We start from the raw sequence: 27,610 nt of genomic DNA, 5'->3' as shown, positions 1-27,610 counted from the left end.
CCCTGTTGGACCAAACATGCTTGACCTTTCAGCCATGAGGGCATTCTAATGTTACAGTCAATCCCACTATTCATTGGTAAAAGAGTAGCCCAAGAGTTGGCAGTGGGTGGTGATGACTAACTGCTTTAGTCTCTAATCTTACACTGCTAAATTAGGGATGGCTAGTGCAGATAGTCCTAGGGTAGCTTTGTGTGAAATTCCAAAACAAACAAGAAATAAATAAATACAGTTGCTTATTTAATGTAAATTCTCAAATCTTTTTTGTTATTATTTATATGTATTTGCATGAACATTTTTATTAATGTTTCATACACAGCTGTGAGAGATCTATACAGATTCATGAAGTCAGTTTTTTTTTATGTTGGAATTTTTGAGATTTCTCTTCCTTAAGTAAAATAATTAGTCTTCTCTATATTTATAATATTTATTTCAAATCACAGAATTCTACAGAACTTCATATTACATCAGCATCTACAATAAAATTATATTGCTTTCCAAACTCATTGAATCAATAAATCATGAAATTCTTTGAAAAATCTTTGTAAAAAAATCAACATGAAAATCAACCTTACGTTCTGATATAAATTAACCAGTTCATAAAAATGATTAAGCAATCATAAGATTTGAAAACGTAAATTTATCTACTTGAGAGTATTCTAGTGAGCATAAATGCAAGGTGATATCTATGTGCAAAATGGTCTAAGATTCAAATATCACACTATAAAATATTTTGAGTGATGAAAGCTATCAGTTTTTATCATTTCCAACTACTTTTAAATAATCACACCATCTTTCTTGTAAAGTTTAAAAAATATCATTATGGTCGACAATACAATAAAATACATTATAAAAAGAACTGTAAAAATATCACTTTTACATGATTCTTTGGTACATCAAAATAATAAGTTGCATAATAATAATTTTGCACACAAGAATAACTGACACAAAATAGTAATGAAAAAAAATTGACAAATCTCTACCTGAGGAATAAAAACCAACACTGCATTGGATAAGCAATATAAACTTGAACATATTTGATATTTCATAATTTATACCTGTGATTATTAAAATAATTCTGTCAAAATCCTGATTTTTTTATGAAAATATTTGTCACAGATGCTTATTTTCTCATATAAAACAATCAAATAATGGACTCGTTAATTGTACTTACTATAACAAATTTATTCCTGTATACAGACAAGTTGAAATTTAATTTAGTAAAACTAGTAAAATAAAATAAGTTCCTCAAGTAAATATATTTTAACTTCAATCATTAAACTCGATTTATTCATTAAATGATTGTTTTTACTTCTGCATATCATTACACTTAGTTAAATGTAGTTTACACTTTAGTACTTATGTTACTGACAGTTAATATGCACCAGAAATTACTGAAGATATCTAATTGCACAGTTACAAATTCATTTGTAACTAAATAGGTGTTTGATCACAATTAAGATACTAATGTAAGAGTAACTTGCTTCACACATTTGCACTATTAAATTGTGGTGTGCTGCTACTACAGAATAGATAATATAACAATTATATGCTGTAATATTACGGTACATTAAAGCTAAGATTTCACAAGTATTCTATTTCAATATATTATTTAATTTTTTAACTAAATAAAATGTCAGCTTTTACAGAAAAAAATGTTTTGTTGACATTAATACATTGAGCTTTTTCCTCAACTATACTTTTACTTACAATGTACATAATTTGGAATTAATAATTTTTAAACCACAACCAATCAATTTTTTTTCTTCTTACAGGCAAAACACTATCATTACAAGTACATACAATATTCACTATTACCTACAAGTACTGTATTGCCTTAATACAAGTACAATACAATATGAATGGTATTGATATTAATAACACCTTTTCCTTTATACCTAAGCTGTTTTACACTGTGAATTGAAAGTAAAAATGTTTTAATGTTAATTCTGAAGTATGATAACAGTATAAGTAAATTTAAAGAAACATGACATTTTTTTATATAATTCTATCTAAACTTAAAACTATGCATTCAGTATATTAAATGAAATATAACAGCATTACTATTAACAAAATGTACCCGATATGTCACGTGTAAGTAAAACAAATTTATGACAATCAAACAAACAATTCAGTTTCTAAAAGTAATATTATGACATGTTCTATAAAATATGATAATGAAAATGAGCAGCAATAGCAAAATGTACTTTATGAATGTTCCAAATTTTCTTAAACAAAAACAATCTTTTCTGTAAAGGTATATTGTAAATTTCTTGTCAAATGTTTAAGATCTATTAAATAAACCATGCTAAAGGGAACACAAAACAAACAATAAAACTGTTATAATAATAAGTCTCCTTGTTTCTGTTATTCTTCTAGCACAAAAAACAATATGTACTACAAAAAATACATATAATGCAATTTAATTATTCAAATTATAAAACATACTGTAATTTGTTACTAACACTTAGGAGAAGCCAACTTTTGTTCTAGCCTGTATATGTGAAATACCATAAGCTAAAAATGTGCCCATTATAACAAACTGACAGCAATAACGTGTGAAACATAGTACTTGATGGAGTAGCTTCTGCTTAAATATTTGTCATAAGGTGTTAAAAAGTTTGAGAATTCCTTCTGTTATACATAGAATAATCTTACATTTGAGGTGCTTACAAGGAGGTCATCATCAAAAAACTTAGTTTCTATTACAACATTGCCACTGAAATTAAAAGAAAAATACTTTGTTCAAGGACTAGCAAGTCAGAACATAAAAACTAATTCTGAGATAAAAACGTCACAAATACATAATAATAATAGCTAGCTTATTTGATGATAAGGGTATATATAAAACATCAGAGCAAACTGACATGAACTACAAATGAAAACAAAACTTAAAATAAAATCCACAGAAGACACAAGTACAGCAGTCAAGTGAATATATTTTGCTTAACCTTGCAAATAATATAACTCTCCTCCATAGGACCAGGTTATTATTGATTTTGGTAGGGGAGGTTGTGGCACCCTTGAGCTATGATAATTTATACTGTAGTTGTCCATTAAGTGCAAATGTACTTACAGCATCTTTTTTTTAGATGTGTTTCTATTCCAAGTAACCTAATAAGTTATTAAAATGGCTGTTATTTTAAGCTTTTTAACAAGTGCACCAAGACAGCTGATGATAAACTGTCATTTACTAGGGCAAACTCCATCAACTCTGTAATAAGGGCTCGTCATAAGCATGGTGATTAGCTGTCAACTAGTTTTGAAACCACACATGCTGCTGGTGAACATTATAAAATCTCCTGTCATAGGGACTGTGTAATAATATTCTGTTCCAAATATAAAATCAAGCAATTCATTAAATTAAAAGAACAATCAGCCAGTGAGCCTCTGCTATTGAATCTTGTTCTATTAAGTGAGAGGCCACCAAATGCTTCCAATGCCTATTACTACAAGGATTGCTAGCTGGCATTTATCATAACAAAAGCAGTTGAAAGTTTACCAACTTACAAAAAACCAGAAAATAATGATATACTATTTAATAAAATCACTGGCACGACAGAAACAAAGACTGTTTATGGTCTTCAATAGAACTACACAAGTTCTACACAGGGTAAAATGGTGTAAATTTACAGAGACATGCACTAGTTGAGAAACTATCAATTTTTTTTGGTAGTTGTATCTTAGTTTTGTCATGTCAAGATTTAGCTAATATGCTGGTGTTCAGATACCAGGCAGCCCAATTCTTCAGTTTAAAGGAGGAAACTGAAGTTGATTGTACAATTAAAGACAGTAGTCAAGCAGGTAGTCCATAAATTAATGCTGTTAAGTAGAATACATCAAATTACAGCATCAAAAGTGATGAAGTTATTGTTTGTGGTCAGTGCAATAAGACACTTTTAAACTCACTGTCACACATTAGTCCAAAGCTGGATGATACTCTGCCTGCATATCCAACTGAAAACATGATTACCAATGTAATTACACACAAAACAACCACTCTATTAACTGCATTAGGAGTAACTTTCAGAGAGAAATATCTCATCCACATCCTTTATGACTCCCTGGTGATGTGTTCATATGATGAAGCATGGAGATTTAAATTGTCCTCCGTTTGACATGTTGATAAAAGACAGTTCTAGGCACAGACTTTTTTGTTGCTAATAATGGATTGATTAAGATTGTAATTGACAATTAAGATGCCAATATTTCATCAGTGTATGACTTAAAATCCATGCATGCATTGGCCATGCTAGTATGCCAGGCTACTACTAGTTTCAAAATCCCTATATCTTAGGTTAACCGTCTAATTCACATTAGCAAAAAAATAAGCTAGCTGATTGATGAATCAATACCCATTCAACAATATATAATGGTGCTTAGTATTCTGATATGCCTAAATTCCTCCATGTAGAAGTAAATGAAAATGGTAACACGTTCAGGCATCAGACTGTAAGCCTGTGCAGAGCTAGTGAGTTGGATGTGGAGTTTTTCACATCAGTTTTGAGGAATAATAATGCATGTGAATATGGTGATTATCTCATGATGGCATCCCATGGTCAAAATTAGAGTAAGACCAGCTACTGCCATGAGATTTAGAGTCCTCTAATTCACCAAAAGTGAAAAACCATGCTAGTTGGTGCTCAGCAGCTAAGTTCAAATTGCAGACAGCAGTTTGTAGTTACAACAGCAGATCAGCAGACTTATAAAATCAAAGTTGATAACATCAACACTTACACACATTTAAGAGGTACACATACTATAATGAGCTTCTGGAGATGTGTTGATAAACTTGTGATGGACAGTGGCCTCAGTGAAATCCTTAAATATGCCTTTGGTGGTTCATAGAAGATTTTAACTGGGAAGAATTATTCATAGAATGTGAGAGCATTTAGGCTGCTCACTGAAGAATTACTCCACAAATATATTGCTTAAGTTAATACTTATGAGGAGATGGAAATGATGCTGACAGATGTGTTCAACAGAAGTGACACAGCCTAGTTATGAGTACATACTACTTTGTATGTCCTACTCTCATAAAGATGTCCTTCATTTATGCAGAATGAGAATCTGACTGGCCACTTCATTTAATGGCTGTGAGTCAAATGTTGCAATACTATTTTTTTGCTCCAGCTCATGTAAATTATGCATATTATAGTCTGTACTACTTAAGGTAAATGACATCAGTCCCAGTAGAAGTGCAGTCCTCTTTTCTGAAGGGTGAGTACACAATGAGACTTGCTTCTGGTATATTCAATTTCACGTGGTCCGGTATGTTTACAGAAGCAACATTCACGAGCTATGGAAATAGTCTAGGTGGCTTGATTGGTATTATAATGCTAGGAAGCAATGGGCTCTGAGTCTGTATGTCTGCAGCCAAGTCATCCATGATGTATCACATATGCAAGATGATATAACTGAGCACTCAACCCATCACAAAGAGGAATCAAGTGCATGTATCAAAGTTTTCTGACAGAAAGAAGTTACAAGAAAAGCTAGAGCAGTGCATCAATCCATTAGATTCAGCAGTTCATACCTCAACTTTATTCAATATTGTACTTGAAAAATTGGCTGATGTATTTGTGAATGTCCAGAATGCTGTGTAAATTGGCATGGTCTGTAGAGAAGCCTATGAGAGCAGATTACCCTGGAGATTCCATAATAAAATAAGCAGTCCTGTGGTAACCATGACTACAAACAGGAAGCAAGTTACACTGGGAGTGACCACAATGTTGAACACAGAAGACATAATCAACAGAACAGTTGGGATAATAGAATGAGGGGATTCTGACCTGTATGATTTTTTATTACATAAGCTACTGCCAGTTCATACATTTGTTTTGACATGATGGCAACATGCAACCAGACTCTTTGAACTCAAAACTCAAGAACTTTCTTGAAGTTCAGCAGATATTTGAACTTGGAAAAGACCTGACTTGGTGGTTCTGTAATACTTTGAGCTATCCACTGTTTAATATCAGACACACTTCTTGATATGGTAAATATGGTAGCAACATATGTATCTACTGGACTAAAAAAACAGAGATGTGTATCTTGTCTTCAACAGATACTTTGTTTACAACCCAAAAAATGCACTTATGGACAAAGAGCATCCATCACTGGCAACTGCTGTTATCTTACTGTACAATCTGCTCTCTCACCACAATCCATCTCTCTTACAATCACTGACACCAGTGTTCAAATTATTGATATCATCTGTATCAGATTACCAATACAGTTTCAGGAGTTACCCTGTAACAACTGACTTGTCATTTATGATCTTGACATCATTCATGACAAATTGCACATGGGAGTATATATCAAAAGAAGTGGCATGGCTATTAAGCATAAGGATACAAATATCATTACTGTCAGTCAGGTGATATCTGCAGCTTGAGAGGGCAACAACATCATGTTGTATATAATGACACATGTCTTTATACTTTTGTTGCATTTCTACCACACAATAAACACTGTCACTGAAATAATTATGGTACCAACAAGTTATAGGAGAAATGTGAATAATATTGGTGCCACAGTAAAGAAGCTGTGATGCTGTGAGCTCAATTTATGGTGTTGATAATGTAAGAGCAGTGAATTACTGCTGAAAGATGTTGTGTCACCACCAATTGGAATAACCAGATAAATATGGAGATTATGATAAAAGGAGCTACTAAGTTCATCACAGCCTGCTGTAGAAGAAAATGTAGTGGAACCATTTCTGATGCAAGATTCAATATCATGCAATATAAGACAGGACACAACCAAAGTCCTTCAAACTACCATAGCTTCCACCTAAGTCAGAAGCCTCTGAGCTGCATGAGAAGCTTACATTACCAAGCACATTTATGGAGATCAACATTAGTGTCAGAGCCACCTCAGCTAAGTCCAACACAGTATGGGTGAAAGGCAGATAATTCTACTAAAACCCTCATCCCTCCTGGATTGTCTGCTAATATCCTGCCTGTACTGGCTACAGTCTTGAAGCTAATGAGTTGCTCATGCAGTGCTTGTCCAAGTCAGAGGTGATCATGTCATTTATCTGGCATGGCATGCATCATATTTTGCAAGTACTACATCACTAGTACAGCACACTGTGAGAACCTAATTAATATGCATACCACAGCAACAATGAGGAAAACAAAGACAGGAATATTAATGAATAGGAAATCAAACCATTCTCTGAACAGTGATAGATAATGACAATAACAGTTGTGTTCTTTTGTGTTACACCTGTTAACATTCCAAACTTAAACAAAGTTTAATTAATTTAGATAATGTGATACGATTTTATGATTAGACTGGTTAGTAAAATAAAGCATGATGTACAAAAACAGTTTCTGTACAGTGTCATGTGTAATGTAAGCATATTTTTATTTCAATAATATCATGCTGAATGCTATATTGGTCTTAAGTTGTAATATGTAGCTGGATTGTAATATTATCCCTCTAGACAGATTTTATAGCTATAAAACATTGGAAAAAAGGATATTTCAAAAGAAAATCATGCTAAAGATGTATAAATTGTCCATCTTAAATATCTTGAAATGCTCAAAGCTGGTAGTTGGGTATCATTCTGATTCTACACTATCTCCCCTACTAAAATCAATAATAACATGGTATGGGGGTACTTATGCAAGGTATACCTCCTGTCTAAAGCACTAATACAAAAACTGTATTATTAAACCACATATTCAAAAAATATTGATAAATGATTACTTGATTGACTTAGATATTTTAAATTCTAAGTTCTCATTACTTATTAAGATATTTTTAGATAACGAAATTTATGGATAATATTCTAAACAAATCTAAGTTTTGAATGGTAAAACCTTAATATTGTATGACAGTGCTGTTACCATACCCAAGGATAAATATGAATAACATTTTTAATAGTATGATTATGAGTATAAACCAATGTATATTAATGTTTCAAATGGGACATTATTTGGCTTTAGTGAAGGTTAACATTTGATGTAATAAGCAAACTAAGAAACAAAATATTACTGCAATAATTGGTATCTGAGAACTGGTTTCCTGCAAGATTTTGCTAAAAAGGAAAACTTTCTCAATATCAAGAACATTTTACTGAATAGCTGAAATGAGCAAATTCTGTAAGATAAACTGTATTAAATAAAAAATCTGAATCTCACAATAATGAGTCAATAAATGATGCAAAGGCTTAGGGAGCATTAAAGGAAAAAAGAGGAAATTTAATGACATGGAATGAATCATAAAATTTGTTATCACACAGAAACAGCTTTGATTATTCTTCCTATGTGTATTTGACATAAAATTTACAACAACTTAAATGTTGTACAATAAAACTAGTTAAGAATAAAACTAATATTCTACAGCAAATTTACCACAATACTCTAAACCATTACTATATTAAAATTACATGAAAATATACTATACAAAATTTGCAAATTAGACTAAGAGAAAAATCACCTTTAAAAATGCAGTAATAATTTATTTACTTAGTGACTTTTCAAGCATTAGTTCTTTTGCAAGCCAGAAACAAGCCTGTTAATTAATGACAATTACAGGAACATTTTGAAATGAAGAAATACATGAAAACAATGTAGCATTATGATCAGTCATGTTGGAGCAGGTAACACTTGCCCTTACATTGATCATAGAAAATCTGTTGGAGGCAACAAACCAACAACTTGTAATTAGCCATTTCAACTGTCTTTTAACTGTTTAGTTTATTGCATTATTTGTACAAACTGTGACTAAATCTATGTAGGAGACAGCAGCTGAATGTACCTGAAAATGCTTACATAGTATCTTAATCTTTAGTAAAGATAAACCTATAGCTTGGGAATTGAACACAGCTGATCATTTTCTTGACACTTTAGCCATTTTGTAATGAGATTGGTATAAAATATGTTAATTAATATACACATATGTACATTTTAAGTATTCATACTATAACTTGTGATACAGTGTGTGTATCTTCAAAAACGTTGGAAGACTTTTAGTAAAGACTGTACGTATTTTATACAAAAAAATTAGAGTTTTTAATGAAATAATTTTACTAAAGATTTATTTTTAAAATATTGAGTTTCTTTTGTTACAAGTGTGGAGTGAAATTCATGTTACGATTAAAACTATTTTTTATCCCCAAAATCTCAAATATTATTTGTGTAATCTCAAAAACCTAAGTACATTTTAATTGTTTGTTTTCAGTAAGACTTCATATTTTTTCTGTTATTTCCTCTACCTAACTGTGTCAATTTGACAGACATTGTAACCATCATAAAAAATTAGGAATATAAATTATATTTTTTGTTCTAGAATGACTACAGATTATAACATAAAATACAGATGTTTAGTTTAAATAGCATAAGTCTCATAACATTATATATATTTATTATTTTTCTTATACTGACCTTCCAGTTGTGTCTGGCTAACATAACAAAGCTTGCACTGATGCAATGCATGTGTACTCATGTTACTGTATTCAATAATATAAAACTAATGTTTAGTCTCTACAAAGTGACTCTCTCTTGGCTGTTTTAGTAGACTAGTATTTTGTAATATACAGTCACATTTTTATTATTACACATTATATAGATTATTATTGTTTAGAAATAAGTTGTTACACTTATTTTTCTTAAAATATAGAAGAGTAAATAAAGAAGTTAAGCCAACAATTACCTCTTCTGGCTATGATTTTTTAACTCAGTTGCTGCTGGATGTTGATTAATAAGTCTTAAAATTTCACATGTGGAGTATATAAAACAAATTTTTTTCACATTTTTTTTATATATACAGTTGAATAACCAAAACATTATAAATTACTATAAACTATATCAACACTTTAGAATTACACTATAATTTATGAAGCATACTAAATAAGCTCTATTTAGGTCTAAAACGATACAAAATTTCAAGCAGACTAAAGACACAACCTACCCTACCTCCTTGAAATCTTTGTTCAAAAGAACAAGGTCTTCTAACAGATTAAAATGGCTGAGAAAACCACTAGGTCTGCTAAGCTTTTGATTGGTTATTCACAAGTCATACACTAAAGTAAGTGTGAATAAAGGAAAGTTTCCCAAAATAAAAGGAAGTTAGTAGGGTCACTGTCTTTGATTCAGTACATAAGCCATATATATATCTCAGCAAAATGGAAAGATATGAGGTTCTTATTTTATATTCTAGCTTGCCAATACTGGTAATTTGAGTTCCTAATTTGTACAAAACTATAAACTTGATACTTTAAGATCACAAACATCTAATTTCAAGTAGTGCTGCATTCAACATACCATGACAAATGAAAATCGATTTTTAGATGTGTTCTTTTGATATTTACTTCTAAATTAAGAATGTAACTAATGTATAACACTAAAATTTGAATTATAATTTACAATTTAATACCAAACTTATTAGCAGAAATTCATAAAATAGTATTTCAATAACATTTTGAATGCATGTCAAGAAACAAGATGAAAAGGCCTTTGACCTGTGACCCTTCAAAATAGGGTTAAAGTACTTGCCTTACATAATGCCTTCCTATCACTAATAAAAGAACCACAATCAAAAAAGAAATAATTTTTAAGTTGGGCTGTTTAAGTCCTTTGCATGTTAATGAATGGTTCAGCTTTTTATAATTTTTTAAATACCTTTCTTTTATTATCTTAAAATGTTTAACACTCCTACGAAAAGTGGGGCCTAATAGACCTAAATGGCAATTTCATTTAAATACAAATTTATTAGCCTGATATTAATAACCTTTCAAGTTGCTCTGGGGCCTATTAGGCCCCACTTTTCGTAGGAGTGTTATTTCTTTCTTTGTTATGTAAAGTAGTTAATAAATTTCCCATAATTTCCAATACTATATTCTAATCACCAGATTTATTATATTGTTTAATTACAATGATTCTATTTCTTGTTATATTCTGTTATCATGTATTGCTCCATTTTAAAATGTTCCTGTAATTATCATGAACCAAAAGGCTTGTTTCTAGATTTAAAAAAGAGCATTTGCTCAAAATGCTGCCAAGTAAATAAATTACAACCATAGTATTTAAAGGTGATTTTACTCTAAAAGTCTTATTTCTTAAATTTATCACTTCATTTTTCTACTCATTTACTCAGTGAATGAAAATATATGTACTTGAATTTGGTTAAATTCCTTCAGTATAAACTATCTACATACTTCAACACACTAGCTGGCATCATCTGGGACTCTGGAGCTGCTTCAATCAATGACTGCCAGGTGTTTGTGGAGTTAGGAATCACAAAACCAAACTCAAAAAACCATTCTAATGAAGAAAAACAAGAATAATTGATTTGTGTGGATGTGCACCTAGTCATGACAAATAAAATCAAATGCAATTTTTCTTTTGTGCAAAATAAAGTTATGTTTCACATAAATCTTTACACCACTAGATACCTTCATCTAAAATTTAAAAAATGTATGATAATAGTACAAGGTTAAGTACATTACAAATAACAGTTTTAAATACACAAACCAGCAAGTCACGTGATAACCAATGTTGATGTAAAGTCAAGGTTGAACAGAATTATCAGAACAATAATTTGGCATTGTTTAACATTTTGCAGATAGTGTGATACCACTGAAAATGGGATTACTTTTTCAAAGGGTATGTAACAGCCATTATTAAGCAAAATATTCATACACTCAGATTATATATATATTCAACTCAAAAATTTCAAATATGAGGATATCTCTTGTACTTAATGACATTGGGAACCATCCAGAAAGAGACTCATAATAAGTTGTACCACATAATGGTACATAAATATAGCATCATGTGAAGGTGAAATACAGGTGCACAAAAGTGAATAGTTAAAGCCATCTATGTGCCTCAGGCAACAATATGCAACATAATCAAGCTAGAACTACATTCGAATATAAATGTTGAATAGGAATACCCTATGTATGATTTTGAAAGCATAAAAGCTAGAATAAATCTGTTTAGATATGGAAAGATACTTATGTTAGGCTTACTACTTTAAAACCAATTATGAGTAGCTAAAACAAACAGAAGTAATAACATCAAGCGGAACTTACAATACTGGAAAATATTCTGTCATTTCATATGGTTGGACTAGTATAGTATCATTAAATTGAAAAAACCTCATGAAACACAACTAAGCAACTATTTTGTCAAAGAAAGTTTTTATAGTTTCATACGAATATGTAATGCTTAATTAGTGAATTAAGAACTGCCAACTAAACCAGATAAAGTTAAACTACAAACTCTTAAACAATTATTCTTTGACAAGAAATACAGATTATACAGTTGTCATATTTCTACAAAATATTGTGAAAACTGAGAAAAAATAGTAAGACTGCTCTCTATCTTTTAAATCCTTAGTTTATACATACCAGTGATAAATAATAAAAATACCAACTCAATTAAAAACTATAGGGTCATTCAGTAGGGTGCATGCTACCTATGCCATGCAGCACTGAATAATTTCAGCTCTTAAAAAGTACGAAAATGTGTCTATATTTTAATCATTATCAACGGACATGGGCCATTTTTGGCAGAAAAATGAGGAATAAGTCCACCAAGTTTCATCCAAATTCATTCATTTTGAACAAAAACAGTGTGAAAAGTTGGTCTGCATGTAAAAGGATTTTTTTATTTAAATATTTGTGACCTTGCTGTGATCCTTCAAAAACTAACTACCTCTAAGTTCCATCATAGGCCAAATGTATACCAACTCTCATCTAAATCCATTGAGAATTTTTAAAGAAATTTTGCTGATAAACACACAAACATGGACAAAAACATAACTTTCATTCACCTTAGGTGGTGTAGGTAAAAATGAATTCATTCATTTTATAATTTATGCATTACTCCAGTTTCTAAGATGGAATCTTATGATAACGTTTCTCTTAAAATTAATACAACATATTTAATGTCTGTAGTTACAATAAATTTCTGTCTTGCGAGCTGCAAAGTATTAGAAAAAGAAAATCTTACCTTCAAGACAACGACCTTTAAAAAGGATTCTCTGCTCTAGACGAAATTTCTCTATTGGTTCAATGGATGAAAAATTTATTTCTCGTGACACAGCTCGACATTTTAAAATTTTCTTTGGTACCCGTGCTAATAAAAGAAAACATAATAAAAACAACAGCAACTCTTCCAAACCTCAACTTGCTTATGAGCCACAAATCAAAGTAATTTTAAATCTCACTATTTACAATTGGTATTAGTCAACTTACCACCTTACCTTACAGGTATATGCTGTTATACTTTCAGTTCCAAAATTATCTACAATATAATGTGAATATTTAATATACAAGTATTATAGTGTCATAAATGTATCCTAATAATTGTAATGATGGTTAGATCATAAAACACCAACATGAATGTGAACTAACTTGAGAATAAGCAGAAAAATAATGAAGATACTTGTTCTAGTGTTTACAAATAAACACAGACTTGTGGGTAACACACAGATATTTTACACAATATGGCCATATCTGTTTTCTACTTTAAATTGGAATGATTCATATTTTCAATCTTTTTTTAATTCAATATCCTCATTTTATCAACAAATTCAAAATATTTTTGCAACAAAAATTGTTTTCTAAATATTCATAGATTCCTTTTTTGTATCAAATTTAGACAAATGTATTATACACTGGTCTCATGATAATAACCTTTAAAGTACAGGCCAAGTCAATTGGAGAAAAGCAAAAATTTTTTATGATAAATATAGATGTGCATTAACATACTATCTGTAACTAACTGTTGGCTCACCTTCATGTTCATGATCTGGTTTTGACCTGAAAAAAATTGGTACAATATTGATCTCAATATCAAAAGAACATTAAACGACTAATACAGTACATACTTTGGGCTCATACTTAGAAATACTTCGTTTACTTACATAACACAATAATAGTACAAATTTGAACATATTTTGATTGTTGGCTTTAATTGTAATAGAATGCTCAAGACAAGTAACAAAACATGTTTCATTTCATGGAAGTTCCTACATCATTAAGTTGGTGTTGGAGTCATTTAAATAACAACAAGGCCTCTTGCTGTACAGATCTTTTCTTTTGTTACATTTTACCATAATCCTGAACCAATCATCTTACTTCTACACAGCACATAGGATGACGTACAGAAGGTTTTTAAGACATTCATCTTGCATCAGTAAATATCACTGTAGCATACTGTGATCTAAAGATTCATAATGAAGGTTGTTAGACCAAACCAATAATGCCAAATAGAGATGCTAATAATAAAGAAATGGAAGGTTTTTAGTGAAATGTTCGTAGCAGTTTTCTCATAATGAATATAGCTACAAAAAACAGTTTTATGTTTTCCAATGTAGTGCAGGACACAAGATTCAAAAGAAATGCATACTGTGATAATATGGACATTGAGTAACTTTAAAGAAATATTCCATCAAGAAAGACATTGCATTAGCAACATATTTGATTTATGAAAATGGAAATGACAAGATGAGTTTTTTGAAGACAGTTTATCAGTAACTACAGGGTGTTCGTAAAATCACTGTGCACTTATATATTTATTAACAGACATGTTTCAATATAGAATACAGGAGGTAAATATGAATGACAATTTTAAACAATGTTAAAAGTGACCCCCGTTGACATCAATCCAGGCTTGGATCCTTCTTATTTTGTTTCTAAACATTGCTATCAGTTGCTGGCTTGAAATGGACTGAATACACATATGATTACAAAACTGCACAGTGACTTTCTGAACACCCTGCATTTTGATGGCAATATCTATATAACTAATAGAGTTGTAGTGAGTTTCCTTCTGGCTAACAACCTACTTTTGGGCTACCATAAGAACCAATAAATGATGAATTGTCCAAAAGTACATGGATGAGTGTTGTTATTTTTACTGAATTTTAATGAGTCCATTTTCTTATAAAATCACAAGTACTCATAAATATTTTCATAAAAAAGTGGGATACAGAAAATTCTCTTTCTTAAAAAATGACTTCCTTATTTATAGGATACTGTTCATGTTTTCCTTATAACAAAGCCACCACTGACACTTATAGCAAAAATTCCACATTGAGAAGATGGAGAAGCCTGTGAGAGCATACCCATACAGAAAACATCTGCATAGATCATGGGTATGCAATAAAGATTGGTACCCTTGTGGTGAAATTAAATTACAACCAAAACAGGTATGCTCTTTACCCTGAACTTAGTTCCAGTATCATGGGTAAAGCTGCACATAAGTGGTTATCACTATAAGCCAGCCCCAACCAGATAATTGAGATTCAACTACTCAGAATTGGAATTAAAGGGTTGTACTCCCTATATCCTATGTTTTTGACTAGGATAAACAATATGGAATAATGTTAGACCCACCTTGACAATGTAAGAGGGAAAAAATCCTGGGAAATAATAAATAATCCCAATGAAAAAAATTTCATTGTCTAGCTACTCTAAAAGCATTATATTAGTGTGGACAGCAAACCTTCAAGACTCTCACTGGACAGAACAAATGACTGAAACCTGACTAGTCATGGAAGTGAGAAATAGTGATCAGATGAAGTGGTGAAAAGGATTTATCCCATACTATGGATGACAGTGTCACTGAGAAGGAGAACCAGTCTGAGGAAGGAGGTACAATGACAAAACATCCTTTGGACAACCAGCACAAACCATTCTGACCAGCGATGTTCACAGGTTAGCAGCCCATAAAAATAAACCTTCAAGTAAAGGTGATGCATGACATATGATGTTATGGTCACAAATAAATGTTGAAAAAGGTTGTGTACAGTAACTTTATTATACCAGTTAGTTAACTGGAATGGTAATTTGTGACAAAAGACTCAAAATGACTTGAGAAAGCTGGACAGTACTGTGGAACCAAAGAAGCTTTATTTCAAGCAAAATGTGGTAATCACTAAGGCTACCATATATAAGATAACTGTGGAAGATGCAAAATCCTTGCCAAAGAGCCATGTCAAACAATGAAATTTGGTTGGCCTGTATGAACAAAGGAAGTGCAACCTCCATGCAATATACCACAAATGAAATGTGTGTCATTTCCATTTAAAAAAGTATCCATCATGGAATAAAAGCAAAGCTCAAAATAAATACCTGGCAACCCCTGATATTAAACCCCAATGCCATACAAAGGCTTGCAGACCCTCCATGCCTAAAGCATGAGCTTCTGAATAGTTGGGAGTACCATGTCAGATCATGGCTGCCTCCACAGAGATGGCCAAAGATGGAGTGGAAAAGGGAGGCATTCCTTAAGGTATTGCAGAAGGGGAATCTAGGGTGTAGCTGCCAATCCTATGCTATCAAAAGGATACAACAATGGATTGAAGCATATCTTAGGGAATAACTTGGATAACATATTGGAAAGAATTCCCACAGTGATAATCCCATCTCATCTTGACAGAATGCATCATTGCTAAAGCCAGAGGGTGAGGTATTGAAGACCAAAATGCCAGTAGCTGGGTGTTCCAGTGAATGATACACCCACCAATCATCAGTGTTTCAACAGAAAAGCCAATCAAACAGAAAAACTTTAAAATGTTGCATCTATTTTGTTGGGAGAATGTGAGTGGATTGAGACAATTGATTTGGTAGTATTGTCATCATCTGTGGAACATGACAAGCTAACAGGATGATATGGAAGGAGTGGTCCTGATAAAGGAAATACCAGGTTTAAAAACAAGAAGTCCTGAACCACATGCACATGCCCTTTGATAAAAAAAGCAAGATACTAGCTTAGAATTGTTAGATTGAAGCCTGAAGATGTTCTTTCATAAGCCCAGATCATAATGCATCACTGGTAAAAAACAAGAAAGACTAAAACATTGTGTAAATCTAATTGTTCCTGCATAGACCATGAAATTCCTGACTGACAAGATATGCACTTCCTTTCTGAATTATACTGTGACAGAGGAACTCATATCTCAGTGTCTTCATGACTTAACCACTCCTTCAGACTGAAAAAAGATCCTGAATAAGGAAACTGGAGTATCCAATGAATTGATGGTAATGATCCCTTGGTTGCATAAAGCACACTGAAAGGATCTCATGTGCATTTGACCCAAAAGTATGAAGGATTTGAGTGATGCCCACATTCCTGAAAAAGAAAAAAAAATGATCCATGCCATGGGAGAAGAAAAAGGAAGTAAGAGTTAGGCTTCCTGTTCTATAGCATAGAGCAAAATAGAAGTCAGCTGAGTAATAAAAAAAATACTAGACTGATGACAAATTAAGTTGGAGTAGGAATAGATGTCTCAGTAGTGAGAATGAAGCTTGCTTTGGTTGTTCTGAAATAGAATCTTCGTTTGATGTTTGGACACATGATAAGATAGCGCCAGCAGAGACCAGTCATTCCTTGAATGGTGCATTTTTTTTGAGCTGGCCATCAACTGAATTGTCAAATAGGTAAAAGAAAGGTCAAATGACTGCATTTCAGTAAATGATAATTATTAAAAGGTTATAGCAAAAAAAAGTTGCAATAGATTAGCAATTTTTCATTAACAACAAAGATCCCTCCTGGCTTTTATGACTGTGCATTAAATTTGAAGATAATAATTCAAGACAAAAAATATAATGTTATTTATGACTTTACATGTCCCAGTTGTGATGCTCGGTATATATAGGATAAACCACTAGATGGCTTCATATTTTAATGTACAGGAACATGCTAAACTACTGAGAGAAGACAGGTATAAAAGAGCATGTTATGTGTGGCTGCAATTTAGAAGTAAGGATTATGGCAAGACATAATGAAAAAAGAACTTTATTACTTTATTAACTAAGCAATTAAAACTCTAACAAAGAAGGATACATGAAACTGTGATGATATACCTTCAAATGGTTTTCACACACTATAAAATTTGAATCAGAAGGCTGAGTTTTGAGGAATTGCAACAATAGAAGTAATGAGTTTATGGAACTTGTCACAGACTATTTTTATATCCATAAAGTAAAAATATAAGACACAAATTCAATAAAAAACATTCAAACAAACAGTACTCAACATGAACAATAATAAAATACTTTAATAATTAATGCACAAAAAAAAGCAACAACAAGTTTATTGAGTTAAGAAGAAATGAAATTCTTCAGTCAAAACTATGATCAGTAAGATGTACAATAATACAATGAATCATCCTCATAGCAGGTTAGAGTAGACAATTTAGAGTTCATGAAATAATTTGTTAAAAGTATATTTCCTGTGGCATAAAGAACAGGAGATCAGACAATAAACATGTACAAGTTTATAAGATCTGGATTTTAGAAATATTGCATGAACTTATAAATAAAAATATAAGGTCATTAGGAGGTTTTTATTTGTTTACCAGAAAGTCAGCACAGAAGGCCTTTATTCTATCCTTTAACAGCAGAAGAATTCCGAGATCTAAACAGTTCCACACAGCATTTGCTCCTTCTGCATATTTACATGAAATTTCTATATCCTAAATAGGTCTTAATTTCTATGAAACTTCTAGATACTGAATAATATACTCTCTATCAAACAAACAGCCAAATTAAAATATATGAAGATATAACTTACAACTACACATACATATATATACATCCTACTCTATCATTTTGTGTGTTAAAACAAAAGATTTTGTAGTCTGCATATCACTACATGTTATAAAACAGTTTAATTCTTCAGCTTAAAAACTGTAACAAAATATTAAATATATCTATAAAGATGCACAATTTATTTTATAATTACATACAAAGGCAACTGACTTTACATTACACACTTCCTCTACATGATCTTCAGGTCTATTGGAAAGAGTACACAGAGGGAAAGTGGTAGTTTTAAGTTTTCACAGAAAACATGAAAGAAATAATAATTATGAAGTTTTGTGGTATTTAAAATACTTCTATAACAGATCTAACATCCTACAATGCATGTATTATTCATTTCACATTTGGTACAACAAACTAATTTTAAAAATGTAAATTTATGCAACATGAAGATGGCACACAAACTTTAAATTGTACAATTATATACAGTACTGGTACATCTTTGCTTTCTAAAGGTAAACCACATATCACCTATTTTTATTTCCATATCATAGTAATACTTAACACTAATTTTATTGAATCTTTCAAGGACAAATGATCTTATTACATGCTTTTATTGTTTTATGTAAAAAGAATACATGCACATAAATTAATATGAATATTAAGAACTCACAAGTCTTCTGTTCCTTGCCACAAAATTTTTCCAGTATCTGCATCTCTAAGGTTCATCCAGTTTCTGAAGTCAACAGTTAAATTAAAACTTTTATCTTGACAAAAATCATCTTTAAAAAAGTTCAATTGTTATTCTGCCATGCTAAAGCTGCAAGTCATGTAAAACATTTGCAAAGTTAAAATGACCATAACCCTGAAAGAGTTGATAATATATATCCTTGAGTATTAGTTTATTTGAAATTAGCATAATCTTATAGAAAATTATAAGATTTGAAAATAGCTAAGTAACTCCATTAGCTTTTATAAATTAATTTCTGGCTTGAAAATGTCTAATATCTTCAGCACAGAGTAAAATATTATTTAGTCTAATAGTTAGATCATTTTGTACCTACCTCTCTAATATATTATTTTATATTTACAGGAACAGTTTATTATTGCCAGGGTGTGAAAATGTGGTATGCCTTTTAATAACATTAAATCATTAAACGTAGAACAGTAATATTAAATATTTTTATACATATCAATACCTTAAAGAGGAAACCTTCATTTTTACAATTTAATCCAATTTACACCACAACAGATGTCAAGCAATTTATTAATATATATAGCATCGATAAGTGCTTGAGAAAGCCTCAGAGGGCTTTAACACAGCTAGGGAGGTGTGTGTGGGCATTCCTTATAAAATCTTTATTTTTATATATAACTGCATTTTGCATGATTCTGATTTATAAACAATGTTTCATGTAATATAATAATGTATTACAAAATACCATTTTATTTACTGCTGAGTATTTGAAATTATAAATATTTTCAGAGTTGCTGAAATTTATATACAATATTTTAAAAGTGCTAGTCCACAGAATTTACAGTAAAGTGTATTATCATGATATGCTTTAGTAAAGTACATATTAAGTAAGATACAGACCAGTTGTAATCACAAAATAAACTTTCTTTTGTCATAAGCTATGTTGAAAACAACTAAAAAATCCAGTGCATCAGTACTCAATTCTAATCCTTTCACTACAAACTTTGTTTTCTTTTGAACTTTCTGAAACAAAACAGTTATATATGATAAAGGTCTTTCTGTTTTGCTAAACAATAAATCTTTTCCTCACTTAAGAAAATTACCAAATATCACATTCTCTATATGATAAACTTTCAACTTGAAAAAATTTTGACTTTATCCAATGTGCATTATGAAAATCAAAAAGAATACTGATCAAAATATTATGAACTATGGCTGGCAAAATGTAATGGCTAGTAGTGTAGCTTACAGAGATTTGTGGAAAATGTGTTTGGGTCTTCCAATTTTGTACAGAGAAATTAACTCAGATATTTGGAGAAAACAGCTATACTTCTTTTTTCCATATCAATTTGTCTACATATTAAACCAAACTTTTCTACTTTTAATATCTGAACACGTTCCAGCCAAGTTATTCCATTTAACAAATTGCTCCTTGAAAGGTAAGATTCAACACGTTGCTAACTTTGTGCAATGTAAGGAGCATCTTTCTCATTATGCCATCCAAATACCCATTATGAACACATTTATGGATATTTATTTCATTGTTTCTTACTATGGTGAGTTATCAGATTTGAGTTACTTTTTCCTCTGTTAAACTTACTAAAGGATAAGATTTTGCATCTACTCATTAGACTAAGATTCTCTACATAGTAAGTTTTAGATAAAACATTTATTCCAGAGACAAGGTTCAAAGTTAAAGCAGACATTAATGAAAGTATAAAGAAGTACCACATGACTTATGAAAAAACAAATCCAGGATTTTTTCCTTCAGACATCTAATGATAATTGGTGTCCACATAGTTTGAAGACTGCACCGTGGAAGTCTTACATGGATGTATGACTATAACTCAATCTAAATAATCCCTTACAATTTATATTTCTGTAACCATGTTAATTTCCAACAGAAAAGCATGGGCATGTCCATCCATAATGTTGCTATTACCAATTTCATGTCAAATAGAAATAACTAATTTATTTTATGTCAGATGCTGAAAATATACAAAACTTGGAATAATTATTGCAATGAATGTTAATAAATTCTATCATTATATACCAGATAAGTGTAACAACATTATCAATAATAAGTAATGGTGAAATAAACATTCTGATGAATAGTACACTTCGAAGAATTCATTAGACTGCAAGGTAGAATAAAATTAATGCCATGTTTCTTGCATTTAGTGATTTACATCATCAATCTATGATTACTATGGTACATTAGCACATATGTGAAAAGACTTAATGAGCAAAATATTTTCAATCATTTAATAACATTATTTATATTGTCCATATATCACTGAATGTATTTAGTGATGTAAAACTTAAAGTTAAAACTAAATCAGCATGATTCTGTAAAATTGAAAATATACACTACAGCAGACAACTTTTGCTATAGTAGTGATATAAGTAATAAAAATAAGGAAAATCAAAAGGATACAGTTTGAAACCATCAAGAATATTTTCGGCATTGCCTGGCATTATGATGTTGATATGCAATATAAATTGTTCTCAACTTCTACGCTACACTTATACCCAGTAAAGCCTAAAGGAAACAAACTAAAGCACGACCTACTTTTTCTTTTCAATCAATGAAATCAGTGACTGTGCAGTCTCAAAATCTACTTTAATATTTCACTATACTTATACCTTTAAAGATTATACAACCAAACGTTACGTTAAACTATTTTCCTTTTATTTATTTTTAAAGCACCTGCTAAGTGCAATCAAAGTTAAACAACAATCGGGATTTGTTTACTTTTCACCGGTTCGACAAGATTACTCACACACAGTAATCGTGCCAAATATGAAAACGTCATAAAATGTGGTAACGCCCTCTACAAACATTTATAACTCATCAAGATAAATTGCCCACTCATTTAACTCCAGGATCACACAGCGAAAGGTTTGTTTGTTTTTTTAATTTCGCGCAAAGTTACATGAAGGCTATTTACGCTAACCGTCCTAATTTAGTAGTATAAGACTAGAGGGAAGGCATCTAGTCATCACCACCCACCGCCAGCTCTTAGGCTGCTCTTTTACCAACGAATAGTGGGATTGCGCAAAACATTATAACACCCTCAAGGCTGAAAGGGCGAGCATATTTGGTATGAGGGGAATTCAAACCCGCGACCCTCGAATTATGAGTCGAGCGCCATAACCACCTGGTCATGCCAGGCCATCCCAGCGGAAGGATGTGAGGATTGGTGCCTGTTGCGGGTACCGTTGTATAGGTTTGCGCTAAATGAACAGCACCCTCAATGAGTCCACTAATTTGAGTATTTCAAGTTTTGGCCCTAGCATTTTTTACCAGTTTGATAAATATCTATGTTCATACATTATCACAGTGACAGACTAATTAGCCATTCATATGCCTTCTATTTGCAACAACTGTGTTGAGAATCGGAGCAGTACCGGCTTTTTCCTAGTAAGGGAGATGAAGTGAGCTACATAAAAATTTGAGGAGTTGCACTCAACATATGCAGGCAAATATATTGTAATATTTAGTATGTGAATCAGCTTTAACAGTATTTAAGGGTAAGTATTATCTGTTGGGCGCAGGAGTTGCAGAAGAGATTAAGACATATTTGGGTAGCATGAACACCATCAAACCCACACCCTTACCGCACACTGTAGATTGTACTGAAATATAAACCAATGGTTAAACCTTCGCCCAATTCATGAAGTAGGCAATGGCAATAATCGTGTGCCAGTGATTACATCCTGTCTCCAGGAATAGACCAACAATATCTAGGACTATCTTCTTTAGAGAAAGTTCAACATTTCACTAGTTAAGTTTACACTGTCTCGACTAACGTATTCTACGTACAGCTTTCATGACATTACTGAACAATTTGATTCACATGTGACCAGTAGAACCACTATTTAATATTAGCACAAGTGCAAGTATCTTCTTGGTGTCCTCTTATCGTTGTGTTAGATAAAGTCTGGAGAATCTCTTGCTTTAAAGTTTTGAAGCACACTAAATTTTAGTTTTCATAACTCAACATACAAGTACCATAGAGTAAGTGCATCCAAGATATGTTTCTATATTTTTATTGGCTGAGATTTACTTTACTTTATGATAAAAAGAGCACATATTAACTCTGATTCTTTCAGTTGCTTTTCTTGGAACTTCCAAAGTATTAATCATGGAATATCCTACTGTATGGTTTGATGTTGCTATATAATAAATAGTTTCAGTTCCCACACTGTGTTCAGGACCAGGACATTCAAAGATTGGACAGAATTTCACTATATGGTGGGACAAAAGATTCATATTTCTATGTTATCCAATATGCTATCATTTCTTTCAATGTCTTAAAGCCTATTAATAATTTCAGCAAATCATGGTCCACCAAAACCATTAACTTTCTAGTATACAAGCAGATTCGTGAGTGTTTTTATGAAGATTGCAATTACAGGCAGTTTCTTTTTTGCTGCACAATATCAACATTTGGGAACCATTTGTGTACATTTAGCATACATGATTACATATTCTATTTTGCCCTGCAATTGCAACAACACTGCTTCAGTTCCATTATCATTGGTATCAGTGTTCAACGGGAATTTACTGTCTTGTCCTGGATATGCCAGTAAGCTCCACCCAAAGTGCAATTCAATTTTAATGAGAAAAATTAAAGATACTACTGTCTTGGAGAGGTTGACCACAAAATGTCATTAATATGGTGCTAAACCAGACTTTTTACTTGGTCATAGGTTAAGGTCACTCTCTTTTCATTATTATTTTAACAGATCCCATAGATATTCCATTTTTACCTAAAATATTACCAAGAAAGTTCACTTTCTTTCACATGAGAGTATAATTTCCTAGTTTCAGTTTCTTTATCTGATGAAATAAAATTCTCAGGTTCTCAGCCACTGAATCAAATGCACAACCATACATCATAACATCATTGACATAAGACAGGAATTTTTCTCATCGACGCCCCTTCAGGTTATAATTTATTAGTCTTTCAAAAGTGGTGATGGCATTACAGAGTCCAAATGGTATGATGCAAAATCTATGCAAATCATCATTTATGCTAAAATCCTCTTTAGTTTGCTCTCGTCATACAGATTGACTTGCCAACATCTGAATGCCAGATATAAAGTTTTGAACAAGTTGAAACCTTCTAACCTGTCCACAAATTTATACATGTTCAACAAGGGAAAGATGTCAATGCAAGTTATTTTGTTTACCCATCTAAAATTAACACAGAACAATGTGACCATCATTCTCGGAAACAAACAATTATTAATTATAGATTGTCTAACCTCGTACTATAACATCTACTGCATCTCAGTCCTAGTTATGACTCTAGTACTTCTAAAAAGTGAGTACTATGATTGCTAGTTTGAAGATGCATTGCCAGGATATATATATATATACACACACATATGATAGTGAGTTACTGTTGTTAAACCACAATGACCTTATGGTTTCCGAAATATATTGTCATATTCAATTTACAAGTTACTGTATCCACTCTGGATTGTTTACATAACTCTTAACCAATGATTTTAGATGTATTGCTTACTATGTACTCACTTTTGCATGCAATGCGATGAATGCAGCCCTAGTTTTGATTATGTTCACTGAGATTAGTATACTAATGATTATTCTTGTATGAAGCTGGATAGAAAAATATCCATAATTCCAAACAACACCAGCATTATATACCTTCTTGGACAGGTAGCGGCCTGAGCTAACTTTGTTTGCAGTCTGAAGAGAAAACAGATTATTTCATGCACGGACTTTATATTTCCACCACTTAACATTGACATACAAGACCTCGTCCATAGTAAACTACAGAAAAACACTTGTATATGGAGGTGCTGTTATTTTCTCCATTATATAAATTTTTGCTGGAATCTGTTCCTGGGTTCTGTTTATCTTACTTGATAACTTTCCAGTGGAACGTCAGTTTACTGGTTCTACAAGCAAAAACTAATTAGTTATTTCCACAGTAGATCCATCCTGAGAATTCCAATGTTAGAAACAAAGTCAGAGTTCATTACCTTTGCTCCCTCTGTAGCATCACCAAGACACAGCTAGAAAACTGTCAGGGTGATGATCTTCCTTGATTGGTCTGATATACCATAAGATCTACCAGTGTTCTGGCCACTCTTGTATCAGCCAGGAACTCATTAATTTGCTCTTGTACACTTATACGTATGTAATAAACTTCACCATCCCCGAAAGAGCTGGGCTGACTGCCAAATCTTCTGGCTCAAGGTATTTATCATGCTCTTCTAAGTAAGTGTCCAGCCTCAAGATGAACCACGTTATATTTCTGTAACTGCAGTGGAAGGGTTTGGGTCACTCGCTCTTCGATCTCCTGAGCGTCCTGAGCTATTGCTCAAAATCAGTAGCCTTGGCTACCACGTTGTTCAGTATAGCATTAGCACTATTGGTTCTCTTGCTTCTGCTGCACCCTCACTCAAAAATCAGCATCTTTTCTTACCTTGCTGCTTGTCAAAGTATGGAAAGCTCTTTCAAAAGTGATCCAACATACCATATGTGAAGCATGAACTTTCTCTCCCTCTTCATGCTCTTCTCCCTCTTTCTCTCCATGCTCAGGCATGGCGTCATTAGCATAAGATGTGGTATGAAACCCATGGAATGATCAGGATAACTGTGCAACCATGTAGGTACATTGAAGCACTGGGTAGTGTGTTTGTTTAGTTAACCCCCAGCATGACATGAGCTTGATGTGGCTGAAATACCTGGGTAGGACAAAACGTCCAAGGTATAACTACAGCAGCTGTCAGTTTAAGCCTTTTTCTCTTTCCTGTGATGGGCTCTAAGTTATTAGTTCATAGATTATCGTGATGGAAACTTTTTTGTACAGTTGAAGTTATTACTTTTTTGCTTGTAAATCCCTCAATAAAATTATCCAAGAAGATATCTTCGTAATTTGCAGAAACTAACAAAATGTAAACTTTACTGTGCAAAAGGCACAATCTAACCATGTAATTCGTAAAATGATTGGTGGTGACTCTTTTTTAAACCTCAAATTCAATCTAAAAGATCAGACAATTTTCCACCAGACTGAACGATTACTGCAGCTCGGACACGGTTGTATTTCAGTCTTTCAGTTGTGGCTTACTTTGGTGCTAGATAGGATCCAGGTCTGGATCATTGAAGCTAAGTATCAGACATTGGACTTGAAATCAATGGTCGAAGGAATTAGAGTAAACATTCTAAATCTTCTTTTACTACACCTTTGAACAAAATATGTTTTGTTTTACTTACAGAGACCTATAATATAAGTCAAAGCTTTCATTTCAGCACCTTGCTGGAGTGTTGCCAACATCATGGGTACTGTGTATTAGACGTTCTCTAGGATCCTGATATTGAGATGAATAGTCATTCTCTGACCCAAGGAGGCAGATCATAGATCAGCGAGTTGCTCCCAACAGCTTGTTAGTCAGCTCTGCACGATTTCAAGCTGTTTGACAGGATATCTCCAATCTCAAATAGGCTTTCTACTGCCCCATGGTTTGTATCACTAATTGGCGTCTGCTTCTTAATTACCAAGGAAAGAGCTTTGGCTGGCAGATTTTATCCACCAGCATCACTTGCAGTCAGAGCATTTTAAAGGAATTTTCAGTGGCGGGGCAAAAAGGGCCCATTTTTTCGAAAGTCATCGTTTAAATCTACCAACCCAAATAAAGATAATTTGCAAAGAAAATATTAGTATGTAAATATACACTAGTTATATAAAACAGCATCGTTCTTACAACTTATAATGGAACAGAGTTGTTTTGAATTTTGTGTTAATGGCTCAAAAGGTCCTAGATTACTGGGACAAAAAGGCAAATTTTCCCTTCAGTTGTGGGGCAGGAAAGAGGGCCCATTTTGGGATATGCCCAATACTTATTACGTTAAAAACTGCAATGCCCCCAGTCCTTCTTAGCCAGTATTAGATAGGATTAATCGGATATTGTTTTGTGTTACTCTGACCAGTGACAGCCTAGAAGTCTTTTACATATCTCTTCATATGGTCTTAGATTCACCAGATATCATTTCTTCTTGATGGTCTTCAATTGTCTATGTTACCGAGTTCAGTTCATCAGAGTAACACTCACTCTATTTTCTAGATGATCCAGATACAAACTAACCTTCATGAGTTTGTGGCTGCAAGTAGATCAACCTTGTGGATCTTCACAACATTGCAAAAGTCCGAAATCTGGAAGAGAACTTCTCCCATACAACATTTTTCTTCAGCAACTAGCTCTACCGCTTAGTCAGGGTACATCTACTAGCATAATATCCCATTTTTAGAGTAAGAAACACAAAGGATATCACAAGAGTTCAAGCAAGGGGATATTCATTTTAACAGAAAAAGAACTGCAATAATATCCTGTGGTCATAGTACCAAAACTTTTCTCCTTCCTATCTA

General features: G+C 32.3%; 1 protein-coding gene across 5 annotated transcripts; it reads right to left on the bottom strand.

The window, feature by feature from the left end:
- Positions 1-410: 410 nt before the first annotated feature.
- Positions 411-22,005, bottom strand: LOC143249425 (retinal rod rhodopsin-sensitive cGMP 3',5'-cyclic phosphodiesterase subunit delta-like). Of its 5 annotated transcripts, none has more exons than XM_076499258.1 (6): positions 21,643-22,005; positions 19,182-19,244; positions 13,755-13,780; positions 12,969-13,094; positions 11,126-11,273; positions 411-2,716 (listed from the first exon to the last, which is right to left on the bottom strand). In XM_076499258.1, exons 1-5 carry the CDS (start codon positions 21,681-21,683, stop codon positions 11,146-11,148), a joined length of 384 nt encoding a protein of 127 aa, XP_076355373.1. In that variant the 5' UTR covers positions 21,684-22,005; the 3' UTR covers positions 411-2,716; positions 11,126-11,145. The 5 variants fall into 5 exon arrangements, with proteins under 5 accessions (XP_076355373.1, XP_076355371.1, XP_076355372.1 ...); XM_076499256.1 differs by having other exon boundaries at positions 11,168-11,273; XM_076499257.1 differs by having other exon boundaries at positions 11,168-11,273; positions 21,778-22,005.
- Positions 22,006-27,610: the final 5,605 nt, after the last annotated feature.

The sequence above is a fragment of the Tachypleus tridentatus genome, chromosome 4 (genome assembly GCF_004210375.1).
Source record: "Tachypleus tridentatus isolate NWPU-2018 chromosome 4, ASM421037v1, whole genome shotgun sequence".
Taxonomy (NCBI): Eukaryota; Metazoa; Arthropoda; class Merostomata; order Xiphosura; family Limulidae; genus Tachypleus; species Tachypleus tridentatus.
This window is presented reverse-complemented; position numbering and strand designations above follow the sequence as displayed.

Coding starts and splice junctions, on each gene's coding strand:
- LOC143249425 (XM_076499256.1), bottom strand. CDS start 21,683: ATGCCAGGCAATGCCGAAAATATTCTTGATGGTTTCAAACT. Junction 13,781..19,181: donor TGGCAAGGAACAGAAGACTT/GTGAGTTCTTAA, acceptor AATTTTTTTCAG/GTCAAAACCAGATCATGAAC. Junction 13,095..13,754: donor ACCAGATCATGAACATGAAG/GTGAGCCAACAG, acceptor TTCTTTTATTAG/CACGGGTACCAAAGAAAATT.